At 59.8% G+C, this 14,279-nt stretch overlaps 1 protein-coding gene across 2 annotated transcripts in view; it reads right to left on the reverse strand.

Moving 5' to 3' along the window:
* Tbcd (tubulin folding cofactor D) overlaps positions 1–14,279 on the reverse strand; it is a 129,240-nt gene that overhangs the window by 109,503 nt on the left and 5,458 nt on the right. For both annotated transcript variants that reach the window (XR_007107588.1, XM_047542920.1), the window contains exons 3-7: positions 13,469–13,566; positions 12,582–12,683; positions 11,211–11,357; positions 10,813–10,868; positions 4,694–4,826 (exon numbers count right to left, since the gene is read on the reverse strand). Coding sequence is in view for 1 of the 2 variants with exons in the window: in XM_047542920.1 (XP_047398876.1) it covers positions 4,694–4,826; positions 10,813–10,868; positions 11,211–11,357; positions 12,582–12,683; positions 13,469–13,566 (536 nt within the window). In the remaining variant the exon portion in view is untranslated. The remainder of the gene's footprint in view (positions 1–4,693; positions 4,827–10,812; positions 10,869–11,210; positions 11,358–12,581; positions 12,684–13,468; positions 13,567–14,279) is intronic.

The following is a 14,279-nucleotide window of genomic DNA, read 5'->3' on the forward strand; positions in this document are numbered from 1 at the left end:
CACCAGGATCCCGCTGGCCAGGCCAGCGCCCCGCTTGGGACAGGGAGGGGTCCTGTGGGAGGCAGGGGGAGGGGTCCTGTGGGAGGCAGGGGGAGGGGTCCTGTGGGAGGCAGGGGGAGGGGTCCTGTGGAAGGCAGGGGGAGGGGTCCTGTGGGAGGCAGGGGGAGGGGTCCTGTGGGAGGCAGGGGGAGGGGTCCTGTGGGAGGCGTGGGGGGAAGGGTCCTGTGGGAGGCAGGGGGAGGGGTCCTGTGGGAGGCAGGGGGGGGGGTCCTGTGGGAGGCAGGGGGAGGGGTCCTGTGGGAGGCGTGGGGGGAAGGGTCCTGTGGGAGGCAGGGGGAGGGGTCCTGTGGGAGGCAGGGGGAGGGGTCCTGTGGGAGGCAGGGGGAGGGGTCCTGTGGGAGGCAGGGGGAGGGGTCCTGTGGGAGGCAGGGGGAGGGGTCCTGTGGGAGGCGTGGGGGGAGGGGTCCTGTGGGAGGTGTGGGGGAGGGGTCCTGTGGGAGGCGGGGGGAGGGGTCCTGTGGGAGGCGAGGGGTGCCTGGAGACAGAGGCGGAGCATTTGTGGGGGCAGAGTCAGGGCCTCCGACTGGTGTGCAGAGCCGGCTCTGGACTGGAGAGCGTCTTGGCCTGAGTGCACAGCTTGTTTAAAAGCTGTCAGGAATCGATTCCAGCCCTAGAGGCAAGGACGGCAAACAGGGAGCAAAGGTCTAGGCCGGCCAATGCAGGAGCCTGGCGGGGTGGGCACTGGCCACCTGTGTGTCTTCACGGGACCAGCATGGCCCACAGATCTCCCTCTGCATGTGGGACCCTGCATTCTGCAGGACTCAGCCCAGGATGCTAGCTAAAGGAAAGCGGTCAGCCGGAGCTGGCTGTCCAGTGTCTCCTGAAAGCCACCAGGACACTGAAAGCACAGACCAGGAACAGCCTCCCAGAACCTACAGGACCACAGCGCAGAGCCACAGGTCACCACGGCTCTGGCCATCTCCCCATCCAAAACCCTGCCTCACAAGGCCACACGGAGCCCGCGCCAGACAACTGCGAGGGAGCCACGGACGCCCACCAAAGTGGCAGCCAAAGCCCACGCCCACCGGCCCCGTCTTAAAGACCAGGACGGCGCGGATCAGCCTGGCAGTCCTCTCGGGCCAGGGGAGCCTCTCGCTGCCCTTCCAGTGCAGCACATGTGCCTCCCGTCCCCGGAAGAGGCAGAAGCCAGGGGTGGCCAAAGCACATTCTGAGCTTGAGGCAGGGACCCTATCGGCCTTCCCCGGGCCAGTGGGGGCCAGGCAGGTCAGGCCAGGACAGGGCTGCTGGCCCCAGTCCCTGGCACCTGACTGGTTTCGGGGTGTTCCCCCCGCAGCGCTTAGCAACAGGCTCAGGGCCTGCAGCACTGCTCCTTGGCTCTCCCGGCCGTAACAACGCTGCGAGGGTCTCCCCTCCAACAAGACTCGTGCTTCTGTGACGACACAGAAGCCAAAGGACTGCCCGCAAAGGGGAGATGCCAGCCTAACCGCGCAGGCCAGGAGCCGCACCTCGCCCTTTACCACCAAGTCCCACCCATCTCCCCCCACTTCAGTGGTGCAAAGGGGACACCCACCGAAGACCAGCAGAACCATCCAGTCTGAGTGGCAGAACCCACGGGGCACAGCTCCAGTAAGCAAGCAGAGACACGACACGTTGAAATGACAGCCATTTTTATTTTCAAGTGTTTTCCTTCCTCAGATTTCCTCAATTTGCATAGCCCTAAAGCTCACACTGGGTCTACAGCAAAGGTGCTCCACCAAGCAGGGAAGGTGCGTTCCAGGGAAACGAGGCTGAGAACTCATCTCCCTCCCACAAAAGTTAAAAGCCACTGGTTTGAGAGGACTCTGCTTCAAGGGAAATAAAACCAGCCCTAGTTTCGACAGGACTTGTTCCGAGGTTCACCTGTTTCGCCTAACCCACACTAATGAACAGGTGCATGAAAAGGAAGCCAAGTGCATCAAAGGAAACTGCAACCCCAAAGCACAATCACCTGCAAGTCTCATCACGCACAGGACACCCCGCCCTCTGCCTGCAGGTCCGAGGAGCCCCAGCGAAACTGCTCCTCCTGCTCAGCGCAACTTCCTCCTGCCCAGGAGCTGCATCCAGACCCCAAGGGCCCCCAGAGGAGGAAAGGAAAACGGTGACGCCAGAGACCAGGCTCTGCAGGGGCAGCAGGACAGGCTGGCACGGAGCCACCGCAGCCAGGCCCAGGGCTGTTGCTTCACAGCACCCCAGGATTTCAGCTGGCTGCGTCAGACAATTGCTCACCAGCGCTCGGGGCAAACCTCTCCAGAGAGAGCAGAAGTGCTGAGCCCCAGTGGGAGGGAGGGAGAGCCGCATCTTCCTCATCCACCAACACACGCCCAGCTGGGCAGCAAAGGGCTCAGAGGCTCAGCATTTCTAAGCCCTTGGGAAACCTTAGACCTCAGGAGGCCAGAGAAAAAGCAAGCCTCCCTCCACAAATGTGGAACCCGGAGACATCCAAATAAAAGGCGGCCCTATGCTGGCTTCATTCTGTGAAGACAAGTCCAGCACAGGGAGGGACCAGGCAGCCTGCCACCCTCAGTGCCAGCATGAGCCACGTACGGTGGGAAGGAAACCGTCTACAGCAGCAAGACCATCAAAAAGGGAAAAGCAGTCACAGGCAGAGCCTGTGGAGAACTAGAGGCAATGTGGCCGCCTCAAGCTAGACGGACCACCCACCCGAGGGGAGGAGCCCAGGTTGCTGGCCAGCACACAATGCCAGTCCCTGAGGTGGCCCCAAAATGACAGGTCATGACTCCCCCACAGGAGCTGCTCTCCCACCTAAGGGGCCACCTAAGTAAGCCTCACCTGTCTGAAGGTCCCTAGGTGGTCAAGGTGACCTCCTCTTGGCCATGGCAAGGAGCTGGCCGCAGGAGACCCCAAGAGCCCTTCAGGAATGCTGCTGGGCACGATCCCAGCGACTCAGGAAGCCAAGGCAGAGGGTCCTAAATCCCAGGCCAGCATGGGCAGTTTAGGAGACCCTGTCTCCAAATAAAAAATAGAAAGAAGGGCCAGGAATGTAGCTTAGTGGCAGAGCAGAGCTCAATCCCCAGGACCAAAAAAATAAAGTGACAAGACGTTCCCCAGGAGCCTTGGAGCAAAGGCACAGTGGGAGCGCAGTGGTGCCCCCACCCGCCCCAGCACCCTCCAGGGGCAACCTTAGCCTACACTGACCTCCACTGCAGCAGTCACACTGAAAACTGCAATGAAACCCGCCTTGGCCACCAGGCCACACACAGCAGGAGCAAGCCCCTCCCAGGACGCAGGCTGTCCACTACACTGCAAACCCCAAAGCAAGGCACCCCCGTTTCATCGACCTGATGGTGTGTGGGCACAACTTAAAAAGATATGAGACACAAAATACTGCTAAGTCTTAATCTGTTCTCAGGGTCGGGGCACAATCCAGGGGCAGAGTATCTGCCCAGAATGTGCAGAAAACCGGGCTCCCACCCAGCATCACAGAAAGGACTAGTGTTGACCGTCCAAGGGAGCTGGAAACACAAGAGGCAGCACACGCTCAACCGTGGAGGTCACAGCAGACTGTCACCACAGCCACAGGAGCGAGGCCCTGCCGCGGACCCGAGGCAGAGGGCTCCAGGCTGCTGCTCACCGAGACGCATGGCCGACAAGAGCTGCCGGGCCAGGCGCAGGGCGGGGCTGACGCGACTCGCGGCAGGCAGACCGCACTTGACTTTCCCTTCCCTTTACGTCTGCTGCGGTGGGGGGCCTCAACACAGGACGCTCCACCACTCCACTACACCCCCGGCCCTTTGTACTTTGAGACAGGGTCTCGCTAAGTTGCTGAGGCTGGGCTATAACTTGTGGTCCTCCTGCCTCAGCCTCCTGAGTCCCTGGGATTACAGGCGTGTCCTGTGCCCAGCTACATCCCGATTCTAAACTGCTGTAAGAGCACACTCCTGCGGAGATGGACGAGCCCAGGACCCGGGAACGCTCTATCCTGCCGGCCTTCTTTCCCACATGTTGTGACGAGAACCCCTGAAGGAGACAGCCACGCCAGAGAGAAAACAGGTGCTCCCCAAGCCCAGGACCCGGAGGGCCGCGGCAGAGGGTGGGGCAGGGCCCGCTCCCCACGCCAGGGCCCCCATCACCCACCCCCGCAGGACGCACAGGCAGCAAGCAGAGGACCCCAGGAGCAGCTCCAAGGCCGCTCTCCTCACGGCCACCGTCCCCTCAGCCCAGGAGGAAGACCTGCTCCCATCCAGTCTCCCCATGGCAACGACAGAAAGCGCAGGAGGAGCGGAGCCCAGGGTCAAGGAGGGCTGCTGCCCCTCCAAACCACCACCCACCCCGGCCTCGCCCTCTGCAGAGAACTTAATGTGCACTTTCCCCTCAGCACCAAAGACAGCACAGGGCACCAGGGTCTGTTAGAACGCAGACCTGCACAAGGTCTGATTTCAAGTCACCTCTCTTGTTTTGGGGGTGCTGGCTGCAGTAACTGCTCTCATGACAAAACTGAGCAAGGGAAACCTGCCCTGAAGGGCCCAGCTGCGCTCCAGGGCACCACCGCCCCCTGGTGGCGACGGGGCACCACAGCACTCTGCGGTGCAAGGCGGGCCAGCTGGGGACAGGAGGGGACAGGATCCCAGTCACCAGTTCCAGCTGCAGTCCAGGAAGCACATGGGATGCTCACCAGGGCCTGCAGAGTCCCGTCCATGGCAATGACCCCCTCCATGGTCTGGAAGGAAGAGCGGGCCAAGGTGCAGAGGCTCCAGTCCAAGAAGTCAGCCATCTTCCTCTGCTTGACGTCAGGACGCGTGATAAACCTGCCAAGGGAACAGGGACACAGGTGCGGCTCAAGGAGGCTCTAACGCCGAGGGCTCACCGCTTCCCACCAGCCCACGCTCACGCACGAGCTCCTGGGGCGTCCTCCCGTCCTGGCCCCTTCGTCAGCTCCTCCTCTATCCAGGGAACCAAGTCAGTGCCCAGACGTGGCCCCACGGGGTCTTCACAGCCCCTCCTCCTCCCTCCTGGGCCCCAAGTCAGCTCGAAGCCTCAAAAGGCCACTGGGCACTCTGCCCCACGTCCCCCTGCTACTGTACAGCTGCCACGGCTGCCCCACGGGATGCTCACCAGGGCCTGCAGAGTCCCATCCCACCCTCTTTCCAACCCAGCCCTGGACCTCAGAGCACCACATCAACAGCCTGACCTCTCCACAGTGCCTGCCATAGACCACCCTGACCCCAGCCCCAGGCTGACAGCCTGCAGAGCACCACCCTCCGGTCCCAGGAGCCCGGACCCCTTACTCCTCCAAAACTCAGGCCAGTGCCCAGCTCTCTGACTCCGTAGCTCAAGACTGGCCCTGCCACACGGAGAACAGGCAAGGATCCTGCCCTTCCAGGGCTGACACAGAGAGACAGCAAACCTCAAACAAACGGGACGTCAGGAAGGACCAACAGGGCAAGAGGAGGACAGCTCCCTCCCCAGAGAGTGGGTGCAGCGTCACCTCAAGGGCACCTGAGAGGGGAACACTGAGCCCCTTCGTAGCTCTGCTGTCCCAGCAGCAAGAATGGTCAGGGCAGGGGCAGGTGGGAAGCAGAGGGAGGTGAGCCAGACCCTGGTGTAGAGGACGCCCAGGTAGGGGTAACTGTGGAGGAGTCGACGGGTGGTCCAAGCGGGCTCCTCTCCAGGGGTGGGGCCACCTTCCGGATGTGAGGCCCATGTGGAGCCCTGATCGGTGGGCTGAGAGAGTCCAGAGCTCAGGGAGCAGCGAGCTGGAACCACCAGGCTATGGCAAACATGGCCTCCACGCTCTGGTCCTGCCTCCTCCATCCTTTGTCCAGCTGTCCATCTGGTCCTCATTAGAGTTGGCTGCATGCTTTGCTAGTGACAGACCCTCTCAGGGCACCCCCAACAACCAGCACGCTCAGACCCAGCTTACCCACCCCTGGCACAGCATTGGAACACTGCTGGGTGGTGCCCCTCAGAGAACACATTGCCAAGGGAAACCCAGCGGACACCTTGGACTTCCCACCAATGGTAAGGACCCCAGCTTCCCTGGGCCGCCCTCTCCGCAGGACGTGCCTGAGGTGCTTGGCATCCTCTTCCCAAACATCTGGGCCCAATTCTTGCAGGACCTCCTGGTCCTGATGTTCCTGCCAGGTTGCCGGTGACCAGGGCGCGCCCCGGAGGGTGCCGAGGTGAGGCTGCTGTGTGCAGACCCCTCCCACGCCCACGTGAGGAGGACAGCAGCATCCACCGCTGGTACTGGCGGCTAAGCTTGTGAAAGCATGACCTCTCGCACATCAGGAAGACCACCCAGTTTCTACTGCTTTCCCTGTGTCCATTTCAGGGTGCATGCCTGGAGACCCCACTAGTCAGCAAGCCTGGTGGTCAACTTCGGAGTAGCAGTTAGAAAGACAGGCTCTACCAGATGCTGTGGCCCACACCTGTAATTCCAGTGTCTGGGGAGGCTGAGGCAGGAGGATCACGAGTTCAAAGTCAGCCTCAGCTTTAGCAAGGTCCTAAGCAACTCAGTGAGACCCTGTCTCTAAATAAAATACAAAAAAGGGCTGAGGAGGTGGCTCAGTGGTTAGGTGCCCCTGAGTTCCATCTAGTACCCCCCAAAAAAAACAAAAAAGCCGGCCAGATTTCATGGCCTCCCCAGGGAATTCTGTGTGGTGGACCCAGAAAGGGGCCAGGGACGACTAAAAACCTCGAGCAGAGCAAGGGCCTGAGGATCATGCATTGTTTGCCTGGGCACTGGTTCTGGAGTCACCAGGAAGTGCAGGCTGCAGCCTGACCCCAGCCCCAAAAGATGAAGACACAGGTGCTCCGAGCAGGCACCACAACCAAGGCACGGAGTGAGTCAGGGTGGGGTGCAGAGCCCACTCAGGTGACAGGTCGGACCACACAGAGCCCGGCCTAAGCCTCCCTCCTGCGCCCTCTGGAAGACCCACCCGAGCAGCGTGGCCTGCACCCGCCCTCCACACCTGGGTCTAACTTGAACCCCTTCTCAAGTCAGATCACACCATCTACCAGGAAACCCTGGGGCTGCTGGGACAGATGGAAGCAGGTTCGTGGTTTCTGTTTCTCTCTGTGAGACGCATGAAGCACGTGTTCACATCAGGAAGTCCAAATCACAAACGGGGAAAGTCTCCCTCCCACGACACACGTGAAGACTCAGCAGCAGGACCACTCCGGGGGTCTGAGTCCCCGCTGCCTGCTCTCTCAGCAGACACGACACCAGAGGCCACAGCTGCTTCAACAGCTATCTCCACTGTCACCTGCAGGGCCTTGTGAATGCAAGCCACCAAGGCAGCTCCACGGGGCCAACAGGACCCCGGCCAGTGCCCAGGGGCCCCCATGGGCTCCAGTCTCAGGAATGCCGCCTCAGGACGTGGTCGCTCAGGACCCAACAGCACAGCCGCCCAAAGCTGCGGGTGCACGGACTGCCTCGCACAGCATGGCATGAGGGCATGAGGGTGGCAAGCGCCCAACACGGCAGCACACGTGTGCACGTGTGTTCCAGAGCAACATGCACTAACAGAAGAGTGGGGTATTCACCTAGTCCCTCCCACCCACTGAAGCCCCAGCTCCAGACAGGGGACAACGCTCTCGCAGGTGACGGCCACAGACGTCAGAGTGAAACAAGAGGAGAGGGGAGGGCGACGGGCAGCCGGGCCCTGGAGCCAGGTCCAGGCCAGCAGCCACACCCAAACACACCGCCAGGCACCAACGCCAAGACGGGTCTGCCCAGGTGGCCGTGACGCTGCCCCAGGGGGAGCTGACGCGGCCAGCAGGCCACCGGCACACGGTGCAGAGGCCCATCAGCACGGACAGGGAGCCAGGAGAGGGTGGGACGCGCCTGTGCAGGCGCCCGCTGGGCTCAGAACAAAGGCAGACCACGGAGGACCCACGCGGCCGCCAGCGCAGCACACACGAGTCTCCAGCATAACAGCACGGCCCCTTCCTACAGGAGCACACCTTGTGTGTGTGTGTGTGTGTGTGTGTGTGTGTGTGTGTGTTTGTCTTCCAGCGTAACAGCACAGCCCCTTCCTACAGGAGCACACCTTGCTGTGTGTGTGTGTGTGTGTGTGTGTGTGTGTGTGTGTGTCTCCAGCAAAACAGCACGGCCCCCTTCCTACAGGAGCACACCTTGCTGTGTGTGTGTGTGTGTGTGTGTGTGTGTGTCTCCAGCAAAACAGCACAGCCCCTTCCTACAGGAACACACCTTGCTGTGTGTGTGTGTGTGTGTGTGTGTGTGTGTGTCTCCAGCAAAACAGCACGGCCCCTTCCTACAGGAGCACACCTTGCTGTGTGTGTGTGTGTGTGTGTGTGTGTGTGTCTCCAGCAAAACAGCACAGCCCCTTCCTACAGGAGCACACCTTGCTCTGTGTGTGTGTGTGTGTGTGTGTGTGTGTGTGTGTCTCCAGCAGAACAGCACGGCCCCTTCCTACAGGAGCACACCTTGCTGTGTGTGTGTGTGTGTGTTTGTCTTCCAGCATAACAGCACAGCCCCTTCCTACAGGAGCACACCTTGCTGTGTGTGTGTGTGTGTGTGTGTGTGTGTGTCTCCAGCAAAACAGCACAGCCCCTTCCTACAGGAGCACACCTTGCTCTGTGTGTGTGTGTGTGTGTGTGTGTGTGTCTCCAGCATAACAGCACGGCCCCTTCCTACAGGAGCACACCTTGCTCTGTGTGTGTGTGTGTGTGTGTGTGTGTGTGTGTGTGTGTTTGTCTTCCAGCGTAACAGCACAGCCCCTTCCTACAGGAGCACACCTTGCTGTGTGTGTGTGTGTGTGTGTGTGTGTGTGTGTGTGTGTCTCCAGCAAAACAGCACGGCCCCTTCCTACAGGAGCACACCTTGCTGTGTGTGTGTGTGTGTGTGTGTGTGTGTGTGTGTGTCTCCAGCAAAACAGCACGGCCCCCTTCCTACAGGAGCACACCTTGCTCTGTGTGTGTGTGTGTGTGTGTGTGTGTGTGTGTCCAGCAGAACAGCACGGCCCCCTTCCTACAGGAGCACACCTTGCTGTGTGTGTGTGTGTGTGTGTGTGTGTCTCCAGCAGAACAGCACGGGCCCCTTCCTACAGGAGCACACCTTGCTCTGTGTGTGTGTGTGTGTGTGTGTGTGTCTCCAGCATAACAGCACGGCCCCCTTCCTACAGGAGCACACCTTGCTCTGTGTGTGTGTGTGTGTGTGTGTGTGTGTGTGTGTCTCCAGCAGAACATCACGGGCCCCTTCCTACAGGAGCACACCTTGCTCTGTGTGTGTGTGGGGGGCAATCTGGCCATGTTGCCCAGGTTGGCCTTGAACTCCTGGCCTCAAGTGAGCCTCCTGCCTCCATGTGCTGTGACCATAGGAACAGGCCACTGTGCCCAGCATAACTTTGCCTCTGCACTTGAATACGTAGCTTTTCAAATTGAGATCATCAAGAAAACAGGTGTCTTCCCCTGCTACAGGGTTTCCATGAAGTCCCCTCGGCAAAGGGATGCCAGCATCAGGAGCCTGCGCCACAGCCCCGCCAGGAGCTCAGCCAGCAGGAAACGTGCGCAGCTGGAGAGCGCCCTGCACCTCCACAAGGCCACCTTTCCCACCCACGGGTGGGTCAGAAGGAGCCCCCGACGCAGAGGGCCAGTCCTGGGGCACTGGCTCCAGCAGGAGGCACTGGCTGCTGGGCACCAGGTGGCGCTGCAGCCCCACTCCAGGTGCCCAGGACCCCAGGAGTGAGCGGGGTCCAGGTTTTGCCTTCCCTGGCCCAGCCTGGCTCCCATCCACCTCTGGCTGCTGGGAGCCCCAAGAACAACACGACAGGCACTGCCCTTCACCGAGGAAGCCAGCAAACATCGGTGGGGCCCCCCCATGGCAAACCAGGGGCCCCTGGCTCATCCTGACCTCGACCCTGACCTTCGCAGTGCGTCCACCTCAGACCCCTCAACTCTCACTCCACTCGTCGGGATCCATCCCAAGAGGTGGCTCTGAGTGGTGGCTGCATGCGGAATGCTCAGGGCATGTGCTGGCTGGGGACGTGGGCAGCGGCACGGCACGGCGGCCAGCGTGGGTGGACTCGGGCTCCAGCTGGCAGGGCCGCCGGGCCACAACCCGCAGCCAGATGCACATGCAGATCTCCTGCTGTGACACCCTCTCTCTGGTGACCAAAGACCCTGCCCCTCTTCAGGAGCACCCTGCGGAGGCCCCTCCTCCAAGTGCGACAATGCCAGCAGCCCTCCTCCGCTCAGCCCACTCCTGGGCACAGCGAGTCTTCACAGACGTCTCAGCTCCCACCTGCCCAGGCACGCCAGCGCCTGCCACCACCCAGGGGACCGCAAGGCAGGCCAGGCTGCACAGGTGCCAGTCAAGCCCCACCAAAACCACCACCAGGAGGAAAAGCCCCAACTGTCCAGCTGGGGTAACTGCCCACACGTTCGGATAACATCAGAGGAGGCAGCCACATCCCCGCGACACAGGCCAGCATCCCTGGGCCTCACACAGTGTCCCAGTGTCCAACCCAGCTGCCCACAGAGCCCGCCCTTCAGGATGCCTGGGACTTCTGCTCCAAGCCACACCCCTGTGCGCTCAGGAGCGCGGCCCTGGCCTGAGCGGCTCCTAAGGGGCCCAAGGGTGCGATGCTGCCACCACCCGAGGAGAGGCCACACCGGGGACTCCTGCACACTCTGGCTGCCCTCCTGTCAAGACTCCTGGGCCGGGTCAGTCTCTGGTGACCACTGCAGGTGTGGAGGTCCTTCTGCATGAACTGACGGGCACACACAACCCACCACCCATCAATGAGCAGCCAGCGGCCTGGGACTTACCTGGACAGGAGGACAGCAGCTGCGTCTCGGGCCTTGTCGCTGACAGCCAGGTACGCCTGCAAGAATTTGACAGATGTCAACTTAACGTTCTTGCTTCTCTCCATTTTCTAGGTTTCCCTAGAAAACAACGGACCGTTACTATTTGTACAATGCTGAGAACTCAACGTGAGCTGGCCCTAACGGGCTGCGTCTCACTGCTGGACCTACCAAGTCTTCATGGCCTGTGAAGAGAGACCTGCTACCATGTCACCCGGAACTACCCAGTTACCATACTTCAGAACAGGCTGAGCGGATCTCACCTCGCTGAAAAACAGCTCAAGAGAACACAAGTACCACAAGCTGGCTTGAGGCAGCACAAGCGGGGGAGGGCCAGCGGCAGCCAGGGCTTGCGCACTCACCTGCGCGATGTGCAGGATGCGGTCCATCGTGGACACACGCGCCTCCTTGGGGTGGGCAAGGAGGTTCCCGTCAAAGCGTGAAAAATCGAAAGGGATCAGGCAGGTCATGGAGAGCCACAGGAGCAGCATGTAGCGGGTTTCCCACGTCTAGGAGGCAAGCCACAGAGAAGCCTGTCGGACAGCAGGACCTCCCTCCACCTAAGCCTCTCGGGCCCTCTGCACCACTGACCAGAGCCCTGGGCGCAGACATCCGCAGCTCCACATCCCTCCATGTCCCCACCGCACGCACAGAGGACAGGGTGAATAAAGAATCCTATCCAAAATGCAAATGGGCCTTTTTTTTTGGTACCAGGCACTGAACCCAGGGGCACTTAACCACTGAGCCACCTCCCCAGCCCTTCTGTGTATTTTATTTAGAGGCAGGGTCTTACTGAGTTGCTTAGCACCTTGCTAAGCTTCTGAGGCTGGCTTTGAACTAGCAATCCTCCTGCCTCAGCCTCCCAAGGTGCCCAAGCTGCTAGGATTACAGGCATGTGCCACCTCACCCAGTGCTAATGGGCCTTTTGAGAAAGGGAGAGAGGGGCAGTGAAGAAAAAACCCTCAGCTGGCAGTACAAAGGACGCCTGGAGGCTGGGGTGTGGCTCCCTGGTGGAGCCCTCGCCCGGTGCCCTTGAGGTCCTGGTCCCATCCACACTCAGCAAAGCACAAAACAAAGGAAGGTCATATTTCAGTAACAGGACGAGAGTCCACACCAGCTGCGCAGGCCATCCAGGGGCGTCCACCACAGCAGGGACAGGAAGTGCAACCCAGTCTCTAGCCCTGCAGGCACAGCCACCTTCCTGAAGGCACAGTGAGTGGACTTTCAGTCCTGTGGCCTCAGGAGGGCCACCGGCAAGACTCCAGCAGGGCCCCCAGGCCCCGCGCTCTAGGGTGCCGTGGTGCACGTGCAGAGCATGTGCCAGCACCTGTCTGCCCTGGCCAGGCTGGTGCCCACACAGCCAGGCCCAGCGAACGCCCACACGCCTCCCTGGGACTCGCCCTGTGGCCGCCCAGGAGGAGAGCCTGGCTTTGCCCCGCGCCTCCTCCCTGTGGACAGCACTTGGAGGGCCCTGCGGGACGACAGCCCCAGGAAGGACTCTGCGCCAGTCCTGGCGTCCTCCGGCCTCCCCAGCAGGCAGCCCCGGGGCCTGGGCACCCAGCAGTCGCACTTCGAGCTAAAAGGTGCGTCTTTTCTTTGTAGAGGACACACTTCAGAGAAGAATGATTGAACACCACGTGTAGAAACCAAAGGGAACCTTAAAAGAAGGGGTGGGGCGCTGGGAAGCGGGCAGGCTGCCTCCAGGAGGGCAGCCAGGGGAGAAGCGGGCACACCTCGTGGTCTGTGGGGCTCTGCACCGCGCACATGTCCAGCACCGGAAGCACGTCGGCTACTTCGTGAGGAAACAAACGAAGAAATACCTTGTAGCCTCGAACCTGCCAAATAAAGACACTGAATTACACCCAAACAGAGCGGCAAAATGGTCTTTTTCCCCCCATCACTGTGTCCCCAGTGATGGAAGGAATTATGTCACATCATAGTGACACGACTCAGCAAGACCAAAGGAACAGCACAGGAACGCTCGGCCTCCTAGTTCACCTCACTCGTTAAAGGCGTTCTGACCCAGAAACACATTTGTTTGACAGCCAACAAATCTGTGTGGCTCATCAGAAATGCACATGATACAAACTAAAAAGCCACTTCCACCTTGTTCACATGATTGTCCCCCAACATTCCTGAGGGACCTCCCCACAAGCATCAGAGATCCCCACATTCATCAGCTCATCCCTGTGATGCCTACGATTTCTCTCACCAGTCAGGGACCTCTGCAGACCCCAGAACCACAAGCCCCATGCAGAGCCAGCTCTGACCACTCCCGCAGAGGCAACCGCGCTCTCCCTGAGTGGCACCGTGGGCACCACCAGGAGCCCAGAGGGAAGCAGAACACAGGCCTGCAGGCCAGACTCCCCAGCACATTCATCCCCACATTGAAGTACAAGAAGCTTTTCCATTTCCACCAAGTTTTTCTAATTTTTTTCCTCATAAGGAAGTTTTTGCTTTGGACAAAGGAGGCCCCAGATCACCGAGAGCTGAGCCATGTGGTAAAGAAGAGACCTGCAGCTCTGAGATCAAGGCTCCTCAGCAGGCATGCCTGGAGATTAACTTTTGACCAGCCATGTTAAGAAAGCTTCTGTCAACTTTCAGTCTATGCAAATGTTACCTTGGTGATGATGTAGAGAAATTTAAAAGCCAGATGTACAAGGGCAGCTGGGGATGTCTTATCTCGCACCACGTCCAACAGCAAGTTCATCATCCACTCTAAGGAAAGAGACATCGGAAGACATCTGCTATAAAATTAAACAGCAATATGACATCAAAACAGAAGGGAAAACATAAGAACAGTTCAATGTTAATAACCCACATGACCAAACATCAGCAGAACAACCAGGAACGTGTGTCCAACGTGGCCATCTCCAAGAGGGCGGTTGCCTTGGGACAACGTATATTCCTGCACTCGTCCCTTACAGTTCCAGAATTAAAACTGGCGTGCTGTGAGTCACAACCCCAGCCCTTTTTATTTTGAGACAGGGTCTAAGTTGCTGAGGCGGCTTTGAACTTGCAACCCTCCTGCCTCTGCCTTCCAGGTAACTGGGAGGACAGGAATGCACCACCGTGCCTGGCCCACACCTAAGTCTTAATAAATAAAAATCAATAGCCAAGGCTGGGGTGACTCACTGGTAGAGCTCTTGCCACAGCACGTATGAGGCCCCGAGTTCAATCCCCAGTACAGAACCCAGATGGACGACCAGCACAGGCCACTCTGATCAGAAAGGCAAGACCAAGAGGCCACTCTGATCAGAAAGGCCGTGTCTACAGGAAGGCATGGGAGTTGAACATGGTCAGCCAAGAAAACAAGAACACGCGTGCACCCAGGGATGGCCCATGAAGGTCCAAGGCAGCACTCGTGGAGACGCCAAACCTGGCCAACCAGAGTCCACCACAGGCTGCAGAATGAACCAACTGCAGCTTCT

Source organism: Sciurus carolinensis, chromosome 3 (assembly GCF_902686445.1).
Source record: "Sciurus carolinensis chromosome 3, mSciCar1.2, whole genome shotgun sequence".
Classification (NCBI taxonomy): Eukaryota; Metazoa; Chordata; class Mammalia; order Rodentia; family Sciuridae; genus Sciurus; species Sciurus carolinensis.